The sequence below is a fragment of the Schistocerca nitens genome, chromosome 5 (genome assembly GCF_023898315.1).
Source record: "Schistocerca nitens isolate TAMUIC-IGC-003100 chromosome 5, iqSchNite1.1, whole genome shotgun sequence".
Classification (NCBI taxonomy): domain Eukaryota; kingdom Metazoa; phylum Arthropoda; class Insecta; order Orthoptera; family Acrididae; genus Schistocerca; species Schistocerca nitens.
The window spans coordinates 286,976,017-287,000,010 of record NC_064618.1 but is presented as its reverse complement, the minus strand read 5'-3'; the positions used below and the strand labels follow the sequence as shown (position 1 = coordinate 287,000,010).

The window sequence follows — 23,994 nt, the reverse complement described above, 5'->3', positions numbered from 1 at the left end:
CTTTTTCACGGTCATTAAAGATTTTTAAAACCCACTTTTTATTCACCATTTCTTCCCACGTTTTCAACATTTTCTTTTCTTCTCTTTTTCTTTCTTATTAACGACTACATTCTCTATTAGTTGATCTATTTACCATAGTATGGTGCCACCTCCTGGGTCTTCTGTTATTGTTACCAGACAAGCCCATTTTGTTCATATTAATATTTTGACATGTTTTTAGGTGTCCCTATGGCCTAAAGTTCCTATTTACTTGCTTCTCTTCCCATAATAATTTCTTGAGGATTTCCAAGTAATTAATAAACTTGTTTATGTCATCCTTGGGAGCAGTAATTATTTTGTTATTCCAATTCAGAGGTAACTTTCCATCCAGTTGCATAATTATTTGTTCTGGCTCTAATTTATTTGTCAAATATGACAAATTAGTAACCCACCATATAGCAGATCTTTACACAGTTTTCCTGTCTGCAATTAAATTTTTCGCCTGCCCAGAAACTATTTTGCAACTCCATTTGCTTATGTTTATCCCAGTATTCTTTGATAAAGGCTACCTCAAATTTTTCTGTTGTTTCATATGGCTCAGTAGCAGTAACACCCTATGTTCTAGCTTCACCCAAGAATTTTGACCTAATAAAACCATACTTTTGTCTATCAGTCCACAAGTTAGGCAAAACATTTTCAAAATCATTCCAGAACTCTTTTGGATGCACATTTCTAGAAGGGTCAAAGCTTAAAAATTGTCTGTCTGTAAAATAAGAAATGTCAGATGATTCCAGCACCAAACTACAACTCATAAATCGACAATGGCCTAATAGCCTGAAAGTTTCTAGTGACATCTGTACCAGCAGTGAAAGCTTACATTCTATGATACAACCCACATCGATAGTGTCACTTCTAATCTTATGTTCTACTTTTGACAATCTGTTGTCATGCTAATGCACTTTAGTGTGTACTGTCTCAGCTTGACTAGTTACGTGATCTGTAGTAGATTTTTCCATATGATGTCTACCATTTTTGTCTTTCAGCATTAATTTTACTGTCTAAATCTGTGTGGTCATTTTCACAAACAAATTCTACAGCATCAGTTTTTTGCTCAGTGTTATGCACATCCTCCTTAAACTCTGGCGGCCAGTGTGGCCGAGTGGTTCTAGGCGCTTCAGTCTGGAACCGCGTGACCGCTACGGTCCCAGGATCGAATCCTGCTTCGGGCATGGGTGTGTGTGATGTCCTTAGGTTATTTAGGTTTAAGTAGTTCTAAGTTCTAGGGGACTGATGACCTCAGATGTTAAGTCCCATAGTGCTCAGAGCCATTTGAACCATTTGAACCTTAAACTCTTTGCTTGCTTCCAATAGCTAACTTTCTAATAACTTCTGTTAACTGGCTTTCAACATTTTCTGAGATGTCTTACAATCGTTCTCAACTTGAGAAATTCTTTTGTCAGCCTTATGTCAATCAAGTGCATATCTTTCTCCCACATTTTCTTTAATTCAGCAGGATGGTTTTCCAATTTCACATTTACTTCAGATTTAAACTTTTTATGTTCATCAGCCGAACTATCAATACTACTAGACCACAGATTAAGCTCGCTAGTCTGTTGTTACATATTTTTATTTATATCTTCTTTTACTTCAGCAATATTTTTATTTATTACCATAAAATTGTTTCTCATAGTGCCCACCAATACACCAAATGTTTCTTGCAAGCTTTCTGATTTATTTCCCTCCAATACAATTCCATGTTATGTTTGCTTTGCAGGCAACATATCATATTTGGTATCTTGTCAACCGTTTCTTGCTCATTTACTTTAAATTAAATAACATCAAATAAACTAGTACGACTAAAATCACTCTACCTATCACTGTCACAGTTTAAACTGCCTTCCGTAGTTGAATTTGTCAAAACATTTCTTTCAGTTCTACTCTCACAAATGGCATTAAGTGAGTTACATCAGTAACTAAAACATCATAATTTACTAGATCACCTGTTCGTCTTTGTTCAGGAGTGCTTGTTTGGGTGCCACTCACGCTGAACTGTGCCCCATCCCCTTCTTACACACTTACAGACTTACCACTCTTTTCCATCCTTCCAAGTCTCTTAATATGAGCACACAACAAATAAATTAACTTATCTCCAGTTGTATGCTGTTGTTGGGGAATGTTGCCTCTGTGGGTCTGATCTCCTACTTCAGCTATAACAATTTCAGGGTCCTCCTTTGCTACACATTTGTCAGCACTGCTCTGCTCTTCCAGCCATTCGTTGCAACATTTGCCACTACCTTGTCCAATTTTATGCCGTGTTCTTCATTGTTGTGATGCCATTTGCCATGCATTTACCATTCAAAAGTTCCTGTCTCTTGGAATTGATCATTTTTTCGCTTTCACATGCAGTGTCATATGCTATCGTTCACTCACTGTGTTAACTGCTATCTTCTAAAGTGTTCCCAACTGTGGTTTTGACCTAATACAGCTTTTAATTTCCCAGCCACAATGCACCACTTGCAATGTCAGTGTTTCTGTTTGCTCGTCCTACAGAAATAATGCCCCGTCCTATAGAAATAATGTTCACTCACCTTGCAGTGATTTCTTCTTCTGCGGTCCAGTCCACACACCTTCCCTGTTAAAAATGAATGATGTTCCTCTGCTGGAAAAGCTGTAGCAGAACCAGTAGCATTATACAAATGTGACAGATCCTACAAATGTTTTCCAGTATCAGGTTACCTGAGCGATAGACTGAAAGATAGTTTGTGAGTGAAAACTTCACCTGTCAACCCCATGTTAATCTTCAGTTCTAGTTTCAACACTCACACACATTCACAGTCACTCATAATAGCCAAGTTATAGTAATTAACTGGACCCGTTACCAAAAGGATTACCAAATGGATTATCTTTCACAGAATGCTCGCCTAAGTGTCACACGATTTTGATAACTACAGATGTTCAGTTTATGGTCACAGCTTGTATAACATGCCACATGGATTTTGGTTATTGAAAAGTCACAGTTCACTTATTGGTATTAAAACTGGAATTTCACATTTTTTATTTTCTCACACATTCACATCCACTTTGCAGCACTCCATGTTCGAGTTTTAATCATTATTTTGCAAAATTATTACATAATGTAGAGCTGCTTATATCCCCATCTGAACATGATGAATGGTGAGATCTGAACTGCCTCTTTAGACTTCACAAATCAATTCTTTAGCCCACAAAATTTGCATGAATGTACTGGCCTCTGACTGACTGATAAACATCATAGATAATCCAATATTAGCATTAAACTGTGCAATCCCAAGTCACTTAAATCTGACCAATCATAACTCAATAGCCTCTATGAACAATTTATTAAATGAACTAATTGAGAAACTCAACAAATATCAAAATCACTCTGTCTTTAAATAACAGAATTATCATAAATTGTTTCTTGTTTTCCCAGTTTCATAAACTGGCTAGTTGTACAGCACAGAATTCTCTTGTGAGTATAACTCACTCTCTCAATACAATCACAGTTCTCACACTAATGTGTACTCAGTTAATAGACATAATAATATTAGACATAATAATATTCATTTAACACCTTACTTCCCATTCACATCATTCACATTAATAAACAAATTAGTAGTAATTAACAGCTGATGTAATAATCACAGTAACTTCTATTTTGTTTCCAAAATATGTTTTAACTATTTGATAATTTCATAGTCCATAAGAAGCTGACATGTTACGGCCACAGTTGTGACTACATACAGCTAGCTACTAGATCAGATCACATCTGTCATGCCATAACTGTGACTCTTGGTCAGTAGCTGCCTGCCTGCTACCATCTCTTACTTAACACAGGTGCAATATGAAATACTTCACATCCAGTTGGACATTGTGAAAGGTAAGGTGTAATAGCAGCAAGGCCATGGGCAATAGGGATGTTTGTGTAGAAGTAGGTGGCATCTACAGTGACAAGCAGGGCACCATTTAGTATAGGAACAGGAACTGTGGAGAGGCAGTGGAGGAAATGGTTGGTGGTTTTTATATAGGAGAGTAGGTTACGAATAATAGGCCGAAGGTGTTGGTCCATGAGAGTGAGGATTCTCTCTGTAATGACAGAGTAACGGGCCACAATGAGGCGTCTCGGGTGGTTGAGTTTATGAACCTTAGAAAGCATATAGAAGGTAGGATTGCAGGAAGGAGTCTTAGGAGTGAGTGTAGGGGGAGACTTAGGGAAGAGGTTCTGTGATGGGCATAAGGAGCCTCCATTCAACTGTTATCCAACCCCATTGCCCCTAAATCACCCCCTCTTAACATTCTAGAATTTCTAAACTTCAAACCATGCCTCACTATCATTCCCCATATTTATCAACATGGAGAAAAACACCATGCCCACAGAAATAACCACATCTAACACCTAAAAGCTGATCCTAACTTCATATTCTACCTGCCAACGAAGGCTCCACCACTCTGGTGTTGAACCGCAGGGATTGCATGTTGGAGGGACTCCGCCTGCTGCCAGATTCATCCTCCTTCAAACCCTGCCACTCCGAACCCATTCCAGAAATCCAACAGGATCTCCAGCCTTCTCTCAAATACTTACACCCATCCCAGAACCTCTCCCATGAGACTGTCTCTCTCCTCACCACTAAGACTCCTCTCACTCCTGCCATCTACATGCTTACTAAATTTGATAAACCCAACCACCTAGGATGCCCCATTGTTGCCAGTTACTGTACTTTGAGAGACTCTTTGTTCTCATAGACCACCTCCTTCTGTGTATTACCTGTATTCTAACTTGCTCCATAAAAGACACCAACTATTTCCTCCACCAGCTCTCCACAGTTCCTGATCTTTTACCACACGGTACCATACTAGTCACTATTGATGCCACTTTCCTCTACACCAGTAGCTCCCACCCTTTTCTTCTTGATAACCCCCTTTGCAACCAAAGAATATGCCATACCTCTCTACATTTATTTATTTTACTTATTTATGTACTAATTTTTTGTTTCTTTTGAAAACTATTTGACAGTACTCTGCAATCCACACTCTAATAAAAGAGGATATTAAATGTAGGTAGTACAAAACTACAGTATTTCAAAGGATATGGTGGTCAAAATAGAAATTTCTTTGTGCCTAACTTAAATACCTAATGACATTGTTTTCACATGAACAACTCTTCTCACACCTATCATTTTTTTATTATTGAACATCACAAGAAAAATTCAGAACATAAGTGAGATGATTGAGATTGTTTTCACTTAAGCAGTGCCTAAATGCTTGGTTTCCAACTAATTGTTTGATTTACATTTTGGCTCAGTTAACTTAGAGAAACCCTTTAATTGTTCTGTTTTTCTTTCAGCAATTCAAGTAGAGAGTGTTCATTCATTATTAAATTAATATTTCAAGAAAGTACTGTAAATCTCAAACTGTTTGTTTTAGAAACTTTTGCACTACTAGTTTGTTTACCTACAGTTTGTACATTAAAATAACATCAAAAGTACATTCTTCTGTGACTAGGTTATTTAACAGACTCTAAAGTTAGATGAGTGTTGAGTTCTTGTTGTAAGCAGAAGTGATTAACTTTTTATGTTCTATCATTACACCTGATATGCTAATGTCTGGCCCTAACTTTTGCAGCTTGTAAATAACAAACATTTGTGTAGTGTAAATTGTGTTAAATGCTTTGATTCTATAGTTAAGCATATAATCTGTGTTCCTGATAATTTTTCTATAGGATAGTAAGAGAGCGAGTGGTATTTGTAGACTGTGGGTTGGAATTTCACATGATTGACTGTAGTGGGGAAGTGAGTGAGGAAGTCAGCAAAGGCTCATCCATGCAACAGTAGGCTCTGCAGAAAAGACAAGAGATTGCCCTTCAGGCTAAATTAGAAACCGTGAAACTGGAACTACAAGGTACACTACGTGATCAAAATTGTCCGGTTGCCCCCAAAAACATATGTTTTTCATATTAGACATCATGTGAGAGCAGAATGGGGCACTCAGCAGAACTCACGGACTTCGAACATCGTCAGGTGATTGGGTGTTACTTGTGACATACGTCTGTATGTGAGATTTCCATACTCCTAAACATCCCTAGGTCCACTGTTTCCAATGTGATGGTGAAGTGGAAATGTGAAGGGACATGTACAGCACAGAAGCGTACAGGCCAACCTCATCTGTTGACTGACAGAGACCACCGACATTAGTCTAATGGGCAGACATCCATGCAGACCATCAGACAGGAATTCCAAACTGCATCAGGATCCACTTGAAGTACTATTGACAGTTAGGCGGGAGGTGAAAAAACTTGGATTTCGTGGTCAAGCGGCTGCTCATAAGCCACACACCATGCCCGTAAATGACAAATGACACCTCGCTTGGTGTAAGGAGCGTAAACATTGGACGACTGAACAGTGGAAAAATGTTGTGCGGAGTGACAAATAATGGTACACAATGTGACCACCCTATGGCAGGGAGAGGGTATGGTGAATGTCTGGTGCACGTCATCTGGCAGCGTGTGTAGTGCCAACAGTAAAATTCGGAGGTGGTGGTGTTGTGGTGTGGTCGTGTTTTTCAGAGAGGGGGCTTGCACCCCTTGTTGTTTTGTGCGGCACTATCACAGGACAAGCCTACATTGATGTTTTAAGCACCTTCTTGCTTCCCACTGTTGAAGAGCAATTCGGGGATGGCGATTGCATCATTCAACACGATCGAGCACCTGTTCATAATGCATGACCTGTGGCGGAGTTATTGCACAATAATAACATCCCTGTAATAGACTTGCCTGCACAGAGTCCTGACTTGAATCCCATAGAACACCTTTGGGATGTTTTGGAATGTCGACTTTGTGCCAGGCCTTGCCGACCAACATTTATACCTGTCATCAGTGCATCACTCTGTGAAGAATGGGCTGTCATTCCCCAAGAAACCTTCAGCACCTGAGTGAACATTTGCCTGTGAGAGTGGAAGCTGTTATCAAGGCTAAGGTTGGGCCAACACCATATTGAATTCCAGCATTATCAATGGAGGGCACCACGAACTTGTAAGTCATTTTCAGCTAGGTGTCCAGATACTTTTGATAACATAGTATAGGTTGAAGGGGGAAAAAGATCATGGGAACTGGGTAAAGATAATCAAGCAGTGGTTGAAAGGGGAACAGCTATTTAAATTTTTCATCTACATTTGAGCTTATAGTAGCAAATAAATTTGAGTTTTTACTTGAAATAGGAGGGGAAGAACCTTATCCAGGTGTGGATCACTGTAGAGAGCAGCAGACTTCTAACATAGAAACCAAGTATAGATTGGTACCAAAAGAGAGTAGGAAGAAATGAGGCTTACTGCTAGGTAGTAGCCATGGGAGGTGTGTAGGACAGGATAAATTAGGAACAGGGTACCAGGTCACAAGTATTGTGAAGCAAAGTGCGTTAGCTAGGGGCAGGGCATAGCGAAGTTGTGCAAAGATTTTGATGTGAAGATCATGTTATCATAGCAGGTGGAGCAGGGAACAGCCTGTCTCAATACAGAAATTCCAACAGTAAGGGTGACCTGGCTGAAACAGGAGTAGCAGCTACACACAAAAATGTGTTTTCTGGAAGTCGTAATGTGGCATGATCAGCCCTGGATCATCTGTGCTGTGAGCCCATATGAACACTAAGTTGAGGAGCCAGCTGCTGGCTGACTGAAATGAAATCTCATATGAGTAAAGTGCTTGTTGCTACAATTGGAAGATGGGGATATACTATACACAGCTTACACCTGGATAGGGAAGGGAAACATAGGTTGGTTGAGCTCTTACAGAAAACATATGGGTGGCGGGGAGTCGCGCAATCACACAATGCAAAATCGCTGTGGTTGTTTTGAAAGAAGTCAAAGTAACAGAAGAACCCCACAAAATGCCTAAGAATATACAACAAATTTAAGGTTAGTTTATTTCAGAAAAACATCAGAGGAATGAGTAATAAGGTAGAAGAGGTTCTTCTCTGTTTGAAAAACTTAGAGAGCTTGGGAAAGATAGATGGTTAGTTAGTTTCTTGTTCTTCTATGGATAATTTTGCAGGATAGATTGTAATGATGTGGAATGAGTCATTTTACATTCACATCATAAATTAATTTGTACATATAGTTCACATTACAGTAATATAAATTCTTCTATGGAAGAGAAAGAGTTGCCAAGCAGAAAGTTTCTCAATTGCAAAATTTTTGTTGCACCATTGTGCACCCAATTTTGTGCTAAAGGCAACCATCTTGTGGGGTAACGAATGTCATTTTCCCTTCTGTTATTGTAATTCTGGACATTATTGTCCCTTTTTAACTGCAGTGGTTTATATACAACAAACTTCATTGGGGAGTAACTATACAGTGAAACGAATAGATTTCTACTCACACACTGAGCAGCAAGCAGGTACGATGAAAAGGCTGATCACATAAGTTGTCAGCCAAAGGCTTCTTCAGATAGGAAGCAAAATGCACATATACATTCATACCATCATATGCACAAAACTCACATGCAAATGACTGCTGTCTCTGGCTGTTCCAGCTAGAATCTTTTGGAAAGAGGGAGCAGATGTCTACAAGATGATTGTGGGTGTGCACCAAAAATTACTTTCATAGTACATTTTTGAGCAATAAAAATTTTCTTTCTTAATGATGTGTTATCCCAGAAGTTTGTTCCATGTGACATTACTGAATGAAAATTTGCAAAATATGTCAATTTACTGACTTGTCTCTCTCCAAGTTTTCCAATGATTCTAAGTGCAAATGTGCCTGAACTAAGTTGTTTTAGGATTCCAAAATTTGCTTTTCCCAGTTTAAATTCTCATCAGTAAGGACATACTTTGGGTATCTGGGAACCACATAATCGCTGGATTAGAGAGTTAAGTTACATATAAAAGGTGATGTTCAGTATCTTACTCTCACAGAAATAATGTGGGAAAAGGAGGAGTTGTTACATGTATTAAGACACAACACTTAGCTTTCAAACATGGTTGGATGAAACAGTAAGACTGAAACTGATGTTTTATTTGGTGAAGCTCAAAGCAAGAAAATAACTTCTTACCAAATAACAAATGTTCTCTCTAATCATAACACACATTTAGGTTAAATGTGATTGTGCCTTATAGTGCAGATACTCCTCAGTGGAAATCAGTTAGCATAATTAATGATTCCAGGACAATTTTCTTTTAAGAATAGTTTTCAAGAGATGATCTGGGATGAAACTTATAATGGACCAAATGCTAATACAAAATTTAATCTATTCCATGATAAATTCATAGAATTATTTGAAAATTGTTTTCCATATTAGGTAATCAGAAAGGATGTTAAACAGCCATGTAAAAAAGCGTGGATTACTAGAGGAATTAAAGTACCTTGTGAAAGAAAAAGGGAAATGTATCTGTTGGTAAGGATAAGTGGAGATCCTGCAGTAATTGCACACTACAAAAACTATTCAAAATTACTAAGACTAGTTACAAAAAGAATCAAAGAACATGCAAATTAATGGCAGAGATCAGTAATTCAAACAACACACTTAATCGTATGCACAATGTTGTGAAACAAGAATCAGGACCATCAGCCATAGAACAGGGTAACATGACTGTTTAACTGAATGGTAGTGCTATAAATGATAGTCGCAGGCAGCAAAAATATTCGCTAATCAGTTCTTAAATATAGTAGAAAGATTAGGGACAAATAGCTCAAGAGAAAAAACACGAAAGTACATTGAAAAAGCAGCCCTTATGAAATTCAGTCATTTGAATGTATTACCAACTTCTCAGTCTGAAATCAAGATAATTATATATTCTCTCAAAAGTAAAGAGTCATCTATATTTGATAGAGTTTCCAATGCAGTACTAAAAATTTGTTCCCATATAATAAACTCTGTCTAATCTGAAATATGTGTGCATCACTAACTCAAGGCATTTTTCCAGAGAGACTGAAATATGCCATTCTCAAACCCATCTTAAAGATTTCTCAAGATTTTTGAGAAGGTGATGTATTTTAGAATAGTATCTCACCTGAGCAACAATAATATCCTCAGAAAATCGGAGTTTGGATTTAGGAAGAGTTGTTCTACTGAGAATGTCATTCACATCTTCACTCACTTAATTTTACAAGCATTAAATAATAAAACACCGTTGATATTTTCTGTGACATGCCTAAGGCATTTGACTATGTGAATACAGCATTCTTGTAGATGAACTGAAGTTTTATGGGATTTATGGTATAGCCAACCAATGGATAATGCCATATCTAACCAAAAGAATGCAGAAAGTTGTACTTAGTAATTCGATGCATGTAGTTTGGGGACATCATTTTGACTGGGAAGAGATCACATATTGGGTTCCCCAAGGTACAATCGTAGGCCTGCTAATGTTTCTCATATAGATAAATGATCTTCTGTCTCATATACAATGGCCATAATTAGTTCTTTTTGCAGACAATTTTTGATCAAAGAATGCATGCAGCAACAGAAGAAATGGTAAACAGTTTTTAAAAGTATCATTGACTGGTTTTCTGCGAAAGGTTTCATACTAAATATTAAAAAGACACAATATATTCAGTTCTGCACATCTAGGGGTACATCTACATCTACATACATACTCTGCAAGCCACCTCACAGTGTGTGGCGGAGGGTACTTTGAGTACCTCTATCAATTTTCCCTTCTATTCCAGTATTGTATTGTTTGTGGAAAGAAAGATTGTTGGTATGCCTCTGTGTGGGCTCTAATCTTTCTGGTTTTTATCCTCATGGTCTCTTCACGAGATATACATAGGAGGGAGCAATACATTGCTGGACTCCTCGGTGAAGGTATGTTCTCAAAACTTCAACAAAAGCCAGTAACGAGCTACTGAGCGTCTCTCCTGCAGAGTCTTCCACTGGAGTTTATCTATCATCTCCATAAAGCTTTCACAATTACTAAATGATCCTGTAATGAAGCGTGCTGCTCTCCGTTGGATCTTCTATATCTCTTCTATCAACCCTATCTGGTACGGATCCCACTCTGGTGAGCATTATTCAAGCAGTCGGCAAACAAGTGTACTGTAACCTACTTCCTTTGTTTTCGGATTGCATTTCCTTAGGATTCTTCCAATGAATCTCAGTCTGGCATCTGCTTTACCGATGATCAACTTTATATGATCATTCCATTTTAAATCACTCCTAATGCCTACTCCCAGATAATTTATGGAATTAACTGCTTTCAGTTGCTGACCTGCTATATTGTAGCTAAATGATAAAGGATCTTTCTTTCTATGTATTCGCAGCACATTACACTTGTCTACATTGAGATTCAATAGCTTTCCCTGCACAATGTGTCAATTCATTGCAGATCCTCCTGCATTTCAGTACAATTTTCCATTATTACAACCTCTCGATATACTACAGCATCATCCTCAAAAATCCTCAGTGAACTTCTGATGTTATCCACATGGTCATTTATGTATATTGTGAATAGCAACTGTCCTACGACACTCCCCTGCGGCACACCTGAAATCACTCTTACTTCAGAAGACTTCTCTCCATTGAGAATGATATGCTGCGTTCTGTTATCTAGGAACTCTTCAATCCAATCACACAATTGGTCTGATAGTCCACTGCTCTTACTTTGTTCATTAAACGACTGTGGGGAACTGTATTGAACGCCTTGCGGAAATCAAGAAACACGGCATCTACCTGGGAACCCGTGTCTATGGCCCTCTGAGTCTCGTGGACGAATAACGTGAGCTGGGTTTCACACGATCGTCATTTTTGAAACCCATACTGATTCTTACAGTGTAAATTTCTAGTTTCCAGAAAAGTCATTATACTCGAACATAATACGTGTTCCAAAATTCTACAACTGATTGACGTTAGAGATATAGGTCTATAGTTCTGCACATCTGTTCGACTTCCCTTCTTGAAAATGGGGATGGCCTGTGCCCTTTTCCAATCTTTTGGAATGCTATGCTTTTCTGGAGACCTATGGTACACTGCTGCAAGAAGGGGTGCAAGTTCCTTCGCGTACTCTGTGTAAAATCGAACTGGTATCACATCAGGTCTAGCGGCCTTTCCTCTTTTGAGCGATTTTAATTGTTTTTCTATCCCTCTGTCATCTATTTTGATATCTACTATTTTATCATCTGTGAGACAATCGAGAGAAGGAACTACAGTGCAGTCTTCCTCTGAGAAACAGCTTTGGAAAAAGACATTTAGTATTTCGGCCTTTAGACTGTCACATCAGGTCTAGCGGCCTTTCCTCTTTTGAGCGATTTTAATTGTTTTTCTATCCCTCTGTCATCTATTTTGATATCTACCATTTTATCATCTGTGAGACAATCTAGAGAAGGAACTACAGTGCAGTCTTCCTCTGAGAAACAGCTTTGGAAAAAGACATTTAGTATTTCGGCCTTTAGACTGTCATCCTCTTTTTCAGTACCATTTTGGTCACAGAGTGTCTGGACATTTTGTTTTGATCCACCTACCGCTTTGACATAAGACCAAAATTTCTTAGGAATATACTGCCAAGTCAGTACATAGAACTTTACTTTCAAATTCATTGAACACCCCTCGCATAGCCCTCCTCACACTACATTTCGCTTGGCGTAATTTTTGTTTGTCTGCAAGGCTTTGGCTGTGTTTATGTTGGCTGTGAAGTTCCCTTTGCTTCTGCAACAATTTTCTAACTCGGTTGTTGTACCACGGTGGCTCTTTTCCATCTCTTATGATCTTGCTTGGCACATTCTCATCTAATGCACATTGTACAATGGTTTTGAACTTTGTCCACTGATCCTCAACACTATCTTTACTTGAGACAAAACTTTTGTGTTGAGCCGTCAAGTACTCTGAAATCTGCTTTTTGTCACTTTTGCTAAACAGAAAAATCTTCCTACCTTTTTTAATATTTCTATTTACGGCTGAAATCATCGATGCAGTAACCGCTTTATGATCGCTGATTCCCTGTTCTGCATTAACTGTTTCAAATAGTTCGGGTCTGTTTGTCACCAGAAGGTCTAATATGTTATTGCCATGAATTGGTTCTCTGTTTAAATGCTCGAGGTAGTTTTCAGATAATGCACTAAAAAAAATTTCACTGGATTCTTTGTCCCTGTCACCCATTATAAACGTTTGAGTCTCCCAGTCTATATCCGGCAAATTAAAATCTCCACCCAGAACTATAACATGGTCGGGAAATCTATTCGAAATATTTTCCAAATTTTCCTTCAGGTGCTCTGCCACAACAGCTGCTGAGCCAGGGTGCCTATAGGGACATCCAATTACCATGTCTGAGCCTGCTTTAATTGTGACCTTCACCCAAATTATTTCACGTTTCGGATCTCCATCAATTTCCTTTGATACTATTGCACTTTTTATCGCAATAAACATGCCTCCCCCTTCACTGTCCAGCCTGTCTGTGTGGTATACATTCCCATCTGAGTTTAGAATTTCATTACTGTTTACATCTGGTTTCAGCCAACTTTCTGTCTCTAATACTATGTGGGCATTATGACCGTTTATTAATGGGAGCAGTTCTGGGACCTTTCTATAGACGCTCCTGCAGTTTACTATTACCACATTAATATTGTTACTCCCTGTTACGTTTTGCCTACTACTACCTTGTCATGTCTCAGGAGGCATCTTGTCGGGCTTAGGGAGGGAATTCTCTAACCTAAAAAAAACCCACATGTGCACTCCTCACTTACTCCGCTACCCTTGTAGCCACTTTCTGCATGTAGTGCATGCCTGACCTATTCAGGGGGACCCTACATTTCTCCACCCGATAGCGGAGGTCGAGAATTTTGCAGCCCAGATCTCCGCAGAATCGTCTGAGCCTCTGGTTTAAGCCTTTGACTCGGCTCCAAACCAGAGGACTGTGATCGGTTCTGGGAACTATACTACAAATAGTTAGCTCAGATTCCACCCTGTGAGCAAGGCTTTCTGCCTTCATCAACTCTGCCAACCGCCTGTATGAACTGTGATGACCTCTGAACCCAGACGGCAAGAGTCATTGGTGCCAACATGAGCAACAATTTGCAGTCGGATGCACCCAGTGCTCTCTATCGCTGCCGGCAGGGCCTCCCCCACATCTCAGATGAGACCCCTGGCAAGCAGACAGAGTGAACACTGGCCTTCTTCCCCAACCTTTCCGCTATTTCCCTGAAGGGTTCCATCACCCGCCTAACATTGGAGCTCCCAATAACTAATAAACACCTTCCCCCCCCCCCCCCCCCCCCCCCCCCCCCCCCCGTGTGCCTGCTCGGACCTTGCTGAAGGAGCAGCCACATGTCCATTCACAGGCAGAGCGGGCGATGCCACACGGCCAGCCTCCACATTGACCCTCCACCTCGTGCGCTGCGAACGCCGCTGAACCCGCCATTCCCCTTGGAGAGAGAGTGGCCCAACCACGCCTGGTACCCACGATGATAAGAGTGACACAAGGTGAGTCAATAATAAGTGATGTGGTTTTCATTCAATAATGTCTCATGGAACCAGATTCTGGGGTAACTCATCATTAAGGAAGAAAGTTTTCCTTGCTCAAAAATGTGCTGTAAGAATAATTTGTGGTGCACACCCACAATCATCTTGTAGACATCTGCTTAAGGAGTTGGGCAATCTGAATACTGCTTCATGGTATATTTATTCCCTCAAGAAGTTTGTCGTAAACAAACTTCAACAAACAAACATAAACTGCACTTCAAAAGGAACAGTGATGTCCAGAATTAGAATACGAGAAAGGAAAATAACATTCATTGCTACACATGATGGTTGCTTTTAGCACAAAAAGGTATGCACAATCGTGCAACCAAAATTTTAGATAGCTTCTCCAGTGATATAAAATGTCTGATAGACACCAAAATAAAATTTGTAAACAAACTGAGAAAGTCTCTCCTTGATAACTCGGTCTATTCTGTAGAAGTATATATATGTGTTCAGTATGTAGCCATATTGATGAATTAATTAGTAATGTGAATGTAAATGAATTGTTGTACATAATTAAAATTTATCAGGCAAATTATCTGTGGAACAGAAAACGAACTAACTAAGTAGCTTACAGCATGTCTACGGTCAGCCTCCATTTTGAGGAGACTGTGGTGGTTTATTTTCAGGATGGCTAGTGTCAAGAATCCATTCTCACATAGGTATGGAGAAGAGAACTGGATGAGGACCTGTAAGGCTTCATCTGCCACTCCTTGATAAATAGGACTGCAAATGGCCTAGAATTCTTCCAACTTCCTTTATTGAAACTGTTCTTTAGCAGTCAAATCACATTTCAGTTCAATTCCATCCTACTGAATTTTATCAGGAAGTACATGAATATCAGTTGTGAAGAGTGATCTTGCTGACATCCTTCCAAAGACAATTGAAGAAAATAATGCTCGAAATCTTTTTGGAGCAGTTCTTGGTGCTCACTGCTGACGGCTATCCATTCACTGACACACACCATTGCCCATCTACAAGTTCATTTAATCAAGGGAATGATGAAAAGTTAGTAATGGGAACACCAGACGACTCTTTAATAGTTGTGTCTTTTCCAACCAGGCCCTTACAGTATTATTGCCATCCATTATTGTAGCTTGTAGTTTCTGACTCAGATTATTCAGTGTTTCAGAGAAGTCTGCAAGGTAAGCTAGCGAAAATATAAAGCTGTCATCAGACAGTAAATGATGAACCTCAGTTTTCCCTTGGCTTAAAAGAAATAGTTCCTCATCTAATTTCAATTCAGACTGCCTGCTAAGCATATTGCCCTTCGAAAGCCACCATACTTGTGTGTGAAAAATTAAAGGCTGTTGTTCAGCATTGAGAGAGATCTTTATAAAGGACTCAAAAAAACAAGTATTCACAGCACTTGACTTATATTCACAGCACTTGACTTAATTTTATTAACTATGCAGATAGCCACTTTCACTGCAGTGTTCGGTTTCTCAATACAGTTTTGGAAGCTGGGGCTTGTCTGTGGATCATGTAGTGAGAACCAGTAAGATTAGGAATTGTTTTTCTTTGGTAATACTTCCTCATACTTTGTCAATAAAAAATACCCATAAACCTGTCCCAAGACAAAGCTGTTTCAATTGAAAATTCATTAAATTAATTGTTTCTAAGTTTTTATAAAACAGTAGTTCTTCCATTATTTTCTTCTCATCCACAAATCAACACTATACTATTAAGTGACACTGTTGAGCTATATCATTATTTTCTTCTCATCCACAAATCAACACTATAATATTAAGTGACATTGGTGAGCTGTATCAAAAGAATTATCACACTGCAAAACAAGAAATGGAAACGTTTTCAGTCTTTAACTAACTGTTGTTTCACTTTCAGGACCATTTCTTAGATACTACACTGTGTAATGTTTTCTGAAAAATATATCTTGTCCTCTTTTCACCGTCTCTCTTCTCAAGAAACACTTTTGGTTGCTTTAAGAATGCAAATTCAATTAAAGTGTCACCAATAATATGAGTTTTTTTGTGTTGGAAATTTCATTTAGAATCAGAGCCTCTGCTAGAAAATTCACCTTTGGCATCATTGCTATGGACACATTTTTATATGTGCTCTTTCGTACTCTAACCTTTTTGAGACCGATTTAAAGCGTGAAGTAGATGGACAAACTTCCCACTTCTTTTACACAAGGTGACTTACTTGAGATTCGCTGCTGGTCTTCTTTGCTGACTAGCTGGCTGCTGCAAAACTCTCTTGACTTCGTCTCTGTAGAATGATGCTAGGTACAGGAATATTTAAGCCTCTCTCTCTACTTGTGAAATAAGTACGTACACAGACTGTACTTTTCGTTAACCAACGGTATATTTGAACTCCACACAGAATAAAAATCTCACTTTCCACATACATATATGACTTCCAGCAAGTCACTTGCTCCATCCAAGGTCAGAAACAAATTTAATTACATTTATAAAAGAGTTGGCTTAATAATCATGACTCTACTTCACATGAATCATAAAATATGTCTTGCTCTAACAAGGCTGGATTAATAGTTCACGAAATTACTTTTTCAACTGTTCTTCTTTCACATAAGAATAGTCAATGACACAACTGGCACAGAGCTGCATAAAGACTCCATGGTTCTCTCTCTTAAACATCTATGGTTTGCCCGACAAGCACTTGTCGGTGCCGTTCGATGCTGCGTCTACTTTCTTCTTGCGACTTATTTTAAATCTGCTCACATAAACATGTGATGCGTAGTAGGTAGGATTTTACCATCTCACACTTGTATCTAGAATATTGTGTGTTTCAAGTGGTAGAAGGCTGAGCAGTTCTAGAATTTACACATAAATTCTTGAATCACTACATATAACCCCCCCCCCCCCCCAAATTTAACATGCGATATTTTATACATTATTATTATACAACTTATATCACACATAATAACATTTTATACTTCGACAGTATACATTTCTTTTCTTTCAATAACTGTGAACAATCTCTCTCCACTATTCATTCTTATTTTACTTTGGTATTAAGATATGAGCATTTACTCATGGTTTTAGTGAGCTTTACTAACATTTAGGAATTATGAAGACTTTTTCTCGTTTCTTTATTTTCTTTTTCAATCAAAAACTTCAGGTGTTTTGACACATGAGTTATCTATTTTCAATTTTTATCTTTTTGTACTACCTTCTTCCTAGTATGTATTATTTTAATTAGTTGTAGGTTGGAGGAACTCTGGGAGAAATAAAAGTGTTCTTTTGACACTCATTTGTTCCTACAAAACATAATAATGCTAGTCATTCATAGAATTTACAGTCCCTGGAATAATTCCTCTAAAATTTGTGACTTCTGTCATGATACTGTCCCCTTCTCCTAGAATCAGCACCTATTCCTTGTTTGGGGGTTGACCTTATGAGAGCACTTTCTCTTTCCATTCTGGTAGGTATGCCCCTTATAAAATATCCCTATTTTTTAGGCCACAGGTCATCCTATCTCCACGTAGGTACTCCTGCCCTATACTTAGTGAATGCTGGGTAGTGAATGCTGGGTACGCCCCCCTTATCCTTTCTGAGTAGGCCTCACCATTCATTACCGTAGTATACATTTCTATGTCTAACATAATTATTTTCTGGTAAAGATATAAATCTATCTTAAGCTTCACATTTATTCTTTAATACATCATTTACTCCTAGAGTCCTCATCTACTTATCAACTTCTATACTTTCAATAGACACTATGGCAACATATACTATTCACGTCCCACTATCCTTCAATTCATTTGACTATTTATTATACCGACTTTTCTTGTTGATCATCATGATTAACGTTCTCTCCTGCTTTTGTTTTCTCTCTTTGCTCATGCCTCTTTCTTAGTTTATATACACCTTTTCTTATGTATATTCATTGTAGAACCATCATAGCTCCCTATATACATGTGCATATTTCTAGATGTACCCACATTTTCCCCTACAACACTTGGTGGTTCGCACATCGTGACAGGCTTTCTAGTCTGTAATTGTATATTTATGTCTTAGTGTATAGTTACGTATGCGGATGTGTGTTTGTGTAGTCTGATTCTTCAACCTTCTTATCTCAAGATAAGATGTAGGTTATTGGGAACCACAGAAATAAGGAAGGACTTCAGTGATAGAAGTTTATGAATATGGAAAGAGGTAAAAGATAGACAGGTCCTCAAGATGAGAAGTAAGAAAGGAAAAAGTATATGTGGTTGCTAGGATCAAAGAAGAGAAAGAAGATAGCCCCAAAGACAGGAAGCCCTTCCCACCCCCCTTCCCCAGGGTCCCTACCTCTCAGGTACTGGAGTGAGACGCCGCAGGAGGTTTGGTGTTAAATCATCTCCTACAGAACGGACTTGTACAACCTTCATTGTTGAGGTCCCCAAAGGAAATCCTAGCAACCCTATGGAAATGGCAAGTGATGAAGAATCAGGCACACTCGTTTGTGAGTGTTGTTTGAAAGGTGTGCTGTGTGTTTTGTGTCAGTCATGATTTATCTGTTCGTGTAAATCATGCTTTTTATCTACAGTACCCACCTCTTTCAAAATTAATACAAACCCTCCCATCTATATCACATGTCATAAAAGGTATAAAATACTCTATAAAAAATAGGAAAGCTATACAGTTTAGTATCAGAGTTGTTTGACTAGTCACATCATGTTATATTATCCATAAATATAATAATCTATTCAGTTTATTTTGTCTAGATATCACTTCTTTTTGGTGATTTCTTAATTTGTTCTCTGTTTTATAGTCGTATTCAGTTTCCTAAGCAATAAGACTCCAGGATAATTGTAGATTTTAAAGGACAGCTGACAGAACAGTTTAAGACTTTAAAGGAATTCGGTGCAAGAAACTATTTGGAAAAAACACTGAAAACGAACTCAGGATCCGACGGTCATCTCTCCAAGCATAAACTCAGAATGTTAATGTCCCTTTGGGGATAGATGGCAGAATAGTTGAAGATTTTAAAGGAATTCTGTGCAAGAAACTATTTGGAAAAAACATCAAAAACAACTTGGGATCTGAAGGTCGTCACTTTGCTCGTTAACTCAGAATGTTAATGTCCCTGGGGGATATACAATTTTACATCTTTTATATGGTATTTCCCCTTCTCTGATCCAGTTGTGGGATCTACTTAAAAAATGTCTTAGGATGGATCACCATTTGTACCCAGTATTATGGTCCCTCATATTTTTGGAAAAACTTCTGGGTCTCTTTCTTCAGAGATGAGCTTTGAAGATGTTGATTTTATAAGGACCAGGTCATTGATTTGGTACTGAGGTTCTACAGCTTTTTCGTTATGCTTACTTACTCTTTGTTGTGCTTCTTCAACTAAATTCTTAGAAACTATTTCCTGATTCACTTCGTAATTTACACTCAGTTGTTTAGGCCAATTTAAACATTTAATTAGAGGGTCTCTTGTAAAAGGTTTTCCTATAACTTTTACAGGCGTCAATCCAGTCAATAAATGGGGTAACTTACTTAGGATAAGTGTAAAGTCTTTAATTTTTGTTGCCCACAAAGTATGTTTTTTGTTGTAGTAAGTATGACATAGTTTTACAATTTCCTTCATTACTCATTCACATGGGTTTGATGACTGGTTATAATTGGTTATTAACAATTGTTGAGTACTGTCCCATGCTAGGAATTCTCTAAATTTGTTACTCACAAATTGTCGTCCTTTATCCATAAGAAACAGTTTTGGTTTACCTACTTCTAGGAAGTACTGACTATGTAGACTTTCCCGGCATATTAGTATTTCAAATTCTTGTCAGGTTTCCAGCTGTATCAAATTGTCATCTGAGCACAATATTTCAGCAGTCCACCTGGTGGACCGCTGAAACCCATCATCAGGTGAGAAAAGCTACGCTGCTCTCGCCGATAACTGATTCCACTCGCAAATGAGTACACCTTTATGTGCATCGGAAGTACAACAGCATGTGCGCTAGATACAGAGTGCATGCACTCAATCATTCCTGCTGCCCCCTGGTACCAAAAAGAGTTGCAGCGCCTCCAGTGATGAATACTGTCAAAAACAATGAATCATTACAAATAATTATTCATAGCCGGCCAGTTCAGATGTTGTTGCTTCTTCATGTCTGATAAAACAGGATTCCACATTTTAATAGCACTTATCCATTATCATGATTAATGATATTATCTGCTAGTCTGATTTCAACAGATTCTTTTAGAACACAATCCCAATAGCGCGAAGCATTTGCAACTTGTGTCTCATTATATAGCATGTGTCCTGTGTCCCACTGTGAGGCAATGCTCAGCCACAGCAGATTTTTCTGGTTGTAATAATGGTGTGTGGCAATGATGTTCAATACACCTGTCGTTGGTGGTACAAATAGTTTGCCCAATGTAAATTTTCCCACACTCACAAGGTATTTTGTAGATGCCAGACTTCCTAAAACCTAAATCATCTTTGACAGATCCAGAAAGTGCTCGAATCTTAGCTGGTGGATGAAAAACACATCTGATCTTATATTTCTTTAAAAGTCTACCTATCTTGGCAGACACATTCCCAGCATACGGAACAAAAGCCACAGACTTAAAGCTGTCTTCAGAAGGGTCAGGTAGAGGTCCAAACACAAAAACACATTGAATTTGTCAGTCCATATAGCCATTATTATTGAACCCTTCCTTAAGATGTTGCAGCTCCTGTGGTAAATTTTCAGCATCCTAGGCAGCATATGCTCGTTTAACCAAGGTCCGAAGGACTTCTGCATGTTGAAAAGGTGGATGGCAGCTTGTAGCATGTAAATACCTGTCAGTATGAGTCAGTTTTATGTAAATCCTGTGTCCAAGAGTTCCGTCTTCTTTTCTATAAACTAGTACCTCCAAAAAAGTAACTTTCCCTCCTTTTCAATTTCCAACGTGAATTTGATGTTCGGATGAAGACAATTAAAATGGTCCAATAACCGGTGCAAAGAGTCTATTCCATGTTACCATGCAGCAGGAATGATTGAGTGTCTGCGCACTGTATCTAGCGCATGCGCTGTTGTACTTCTGATGCATATAAAGGTGCAGTCATTTGCGAGTGGAATCAGTTATCAGCAAGAGTAGCGTAGCTTTTCTCACCTGATAATGATGGCCAGGTGGACTGTGAAATATTGTGCACAGATGACAGTTTGATCTAGCTGGAAACCCGAGAAGAATTTGATATCCTAGGAAGTATTGTTGTAAACAGTGTACAACCGTTTGCATATTTGCTTTTTTTAATAGGATATAGTTTAACATATATTGACCAGCATTCTATGATAACCAAAATATATGATACTCCTCCATTTCCTTGTGGAATTGGTCCAAAAAGTCTGCTGCTGTGAGGTCATGTAATGACTTAGGAATAATAGGATACATTTTGTGTTTCACATGAGAATTATTCTCTTTTCTTTCTGACAAATTTCTGATGTTCTAATCAAAGATGCTATTCTATGCCCTAGCTTCTTCTACACATTTTGATTCTGAAGTATCCATATCCTGTATGAACATACTACACAAGTTCATATTCTATTACCTTGGGAATGCATAAGTGCCAACACTGTGAGGTTACGCTGTCTCTCCAAAACAAGTTATGATCTGTAATTTTCCATTTTCCTAATTGATTAGGATGTAATGAGTTCTGGATACACATAGGAAATATGTTTGTGAAATAGGGATCTTGATGGATTTTTTTTGTTATTCTTTGAGCCATTCCCTTTACTCTGATGTTCGGATATTCTGCTGACATAAAATTAATGGCAAAAATAATGCCAGGTCCTTCTGTACGTTTCAATTCTTCCAACCCTATGGGTAGCCTAGAAAAAGCTTCAGGTACAATACTTTTGGAACCTTTAACATATCATATCTTAATATCATATTCCTGTAGAAAAAGCATCCATCGCATTAACCTACTTTGTAATAATCGCCTACTCATCAGAAAGGATGAAGCTTGATGATCTGTATAAACATGGATTTCTGATCCTCAAACTAGTGTTTGAAATTTTTGAATACTCCATACAATCACCAGTTGTTCCTTTTCGGTAGCTGTGTAATTTAGTTCCTGCTTATTTATACTATGGCTAGCATAAGGTATGGTTCTGTGTTCTACATTATTAGGATCCCATTCTCCTTGGAACAGCTCGGCAGCAACCCCATAATCATATGCATCTGTTGACAATTTAAATGGTTTGCCCATAACTGGATGGTGTAATAAGGGTGATTCAACAAGTGCTCTTTCAATGTTTTCAAACGCACCTTGATCCCAAGTCCACGGTAGTCCCTTTTTTAACAAACATAAAATTCTGCCCTCACACATACCGTCTATAGTACACGGCCATAACTATAAATCATTTAATTGTCTTTCATCCCTGGTGTGCGGGCATTCTTTGATAGCTTTGATGTGTTCTGGGTGCAGTCTGATTCCCTGTAATCCTATAATATGATCTAAGAACTTAAGTTCTTGGTGCGCAAAAAATGATTTAGACAGCTTCACCATAATACCTTTCTCTCTAAATTTTTTCATAGTCTTGCGCAAGGTTAGACAATATTCCTCCCAAGTAGCTGATATTGTTAGGATATTGTCTTTGTATATTATCAAATCCTTTAAAATCTCTCCTTAGTGAGTCATCTAATGCATGTATAAGTACAGACACAGAGATATTAAGTTCGAATGGCAATATATGGAAATGATATGATTTCTTATCAAACGAAAATGCTGTATACTTTTTGGATTCTGGATGTAATTTTATTTGCCAATATCCCATAGACAAATTCATTGTGCTAAAGAACCTTGCCTTTTCAAATTTGGATAACAGTCCATCAATATTAATCGGTCGGTCTCTCTCTGTTTCTATATGTTGATTCTATGTACGAGCATCTAAATCTAATCATACCCCATCTGTAGCTTTCTTTACCATGACCAGGGGATCATTCATTACGCTCGACTTTGTTCTATAATATGATTATGAATCATTTTGTTGATTTCGTCCCTAACTGCTTCCTTCAAATTCACTGGTATTGGATACAGTTTACAAAATATTGGAGTGTCATCCTTGATTTTGAACTTACAGATATAGTCACTGATGTTACCCGGACAGTTGGAAAACACTACTTCATACTCCATTAAAATTTTATATAAATCTTGCCTTTGTTGATCGGTTAATATTAGGGATTCATAAATTTTGTCTTGTATGTCAGTTCTATGTGTTTCTTGATCTACATTATTGATCTTTGGTGACAATCGTGCTGTAGCTGTTAATCGCAGACACTGTCACTCATTTGTTTGTTTTCCAATGTTACTATGAGTCATAAATTGTCCCCAACATCTATTGTCCCCTCTGCCAAAACAAAGAAGATTTTCTGCAGAGTTTGAGATGACTTTAAACTCTAATAACCAATCTAAACCAAACAATACATCTCTATTAATATTCTCAACTATTAATAGTGTTTGACTAAATAATATATTTCCAATATTGCAATTCACTTGAGTTGCATAGTTCACACGTTTACTTTTTCTTCCTGTTATACCGACTATGTATGATGAAATAATATATTTCCAATATAGCAATTCACTTGAGTTGCATAGTT

At 38.1% G+C, this 23,994-nt stretch overlaps 2 protein-coding genes across 2 annotated transcripts; both read right to left on the bottom strand.

The window, feature by feature from the left end:
* Positions 1-2,427: 2,427 nt before the first annotated feature.
* On the bottom strand, positions 2,428-15,401 carry LOC126260404 (uncharacterized). Its single transcript, XM_049957731.1, has 3 exons — positions 15,248-15,401; positions 15,010-15,146; positions 2,428-2,523 (listed from the first exon to the last, which is right to left on the bottom strand). Exons 1-3 carry the CDS (start codon positions 15,399-15,401, stop codon positions 2,428-2,430), a joined length of 387 nt encoding a protein of 128 aa, XP_049813688.1.
* Positions 15,402-22,916: 7,515 nt separating this feature from the next.
* On the bottom strand, positions 22,917-23,342 carry LOC126260403 (uncharacterized). Its single transcript, XM_049957730.1, has 2 exons — positions 23,301-23,342; positions 22,917-23,201 (listed from the first exon to the last, which is right to left on the bottom strand). Exons 1-2 carry the CDS (start codon positions 23,340-23,342, stop codon positions 22,917-22,919), a joined length of 327 nt encoding a protein of 108 aa, XP_049813687.1.
* Positions 23,343-23,994: the final 652 nt, after the last annotated feature.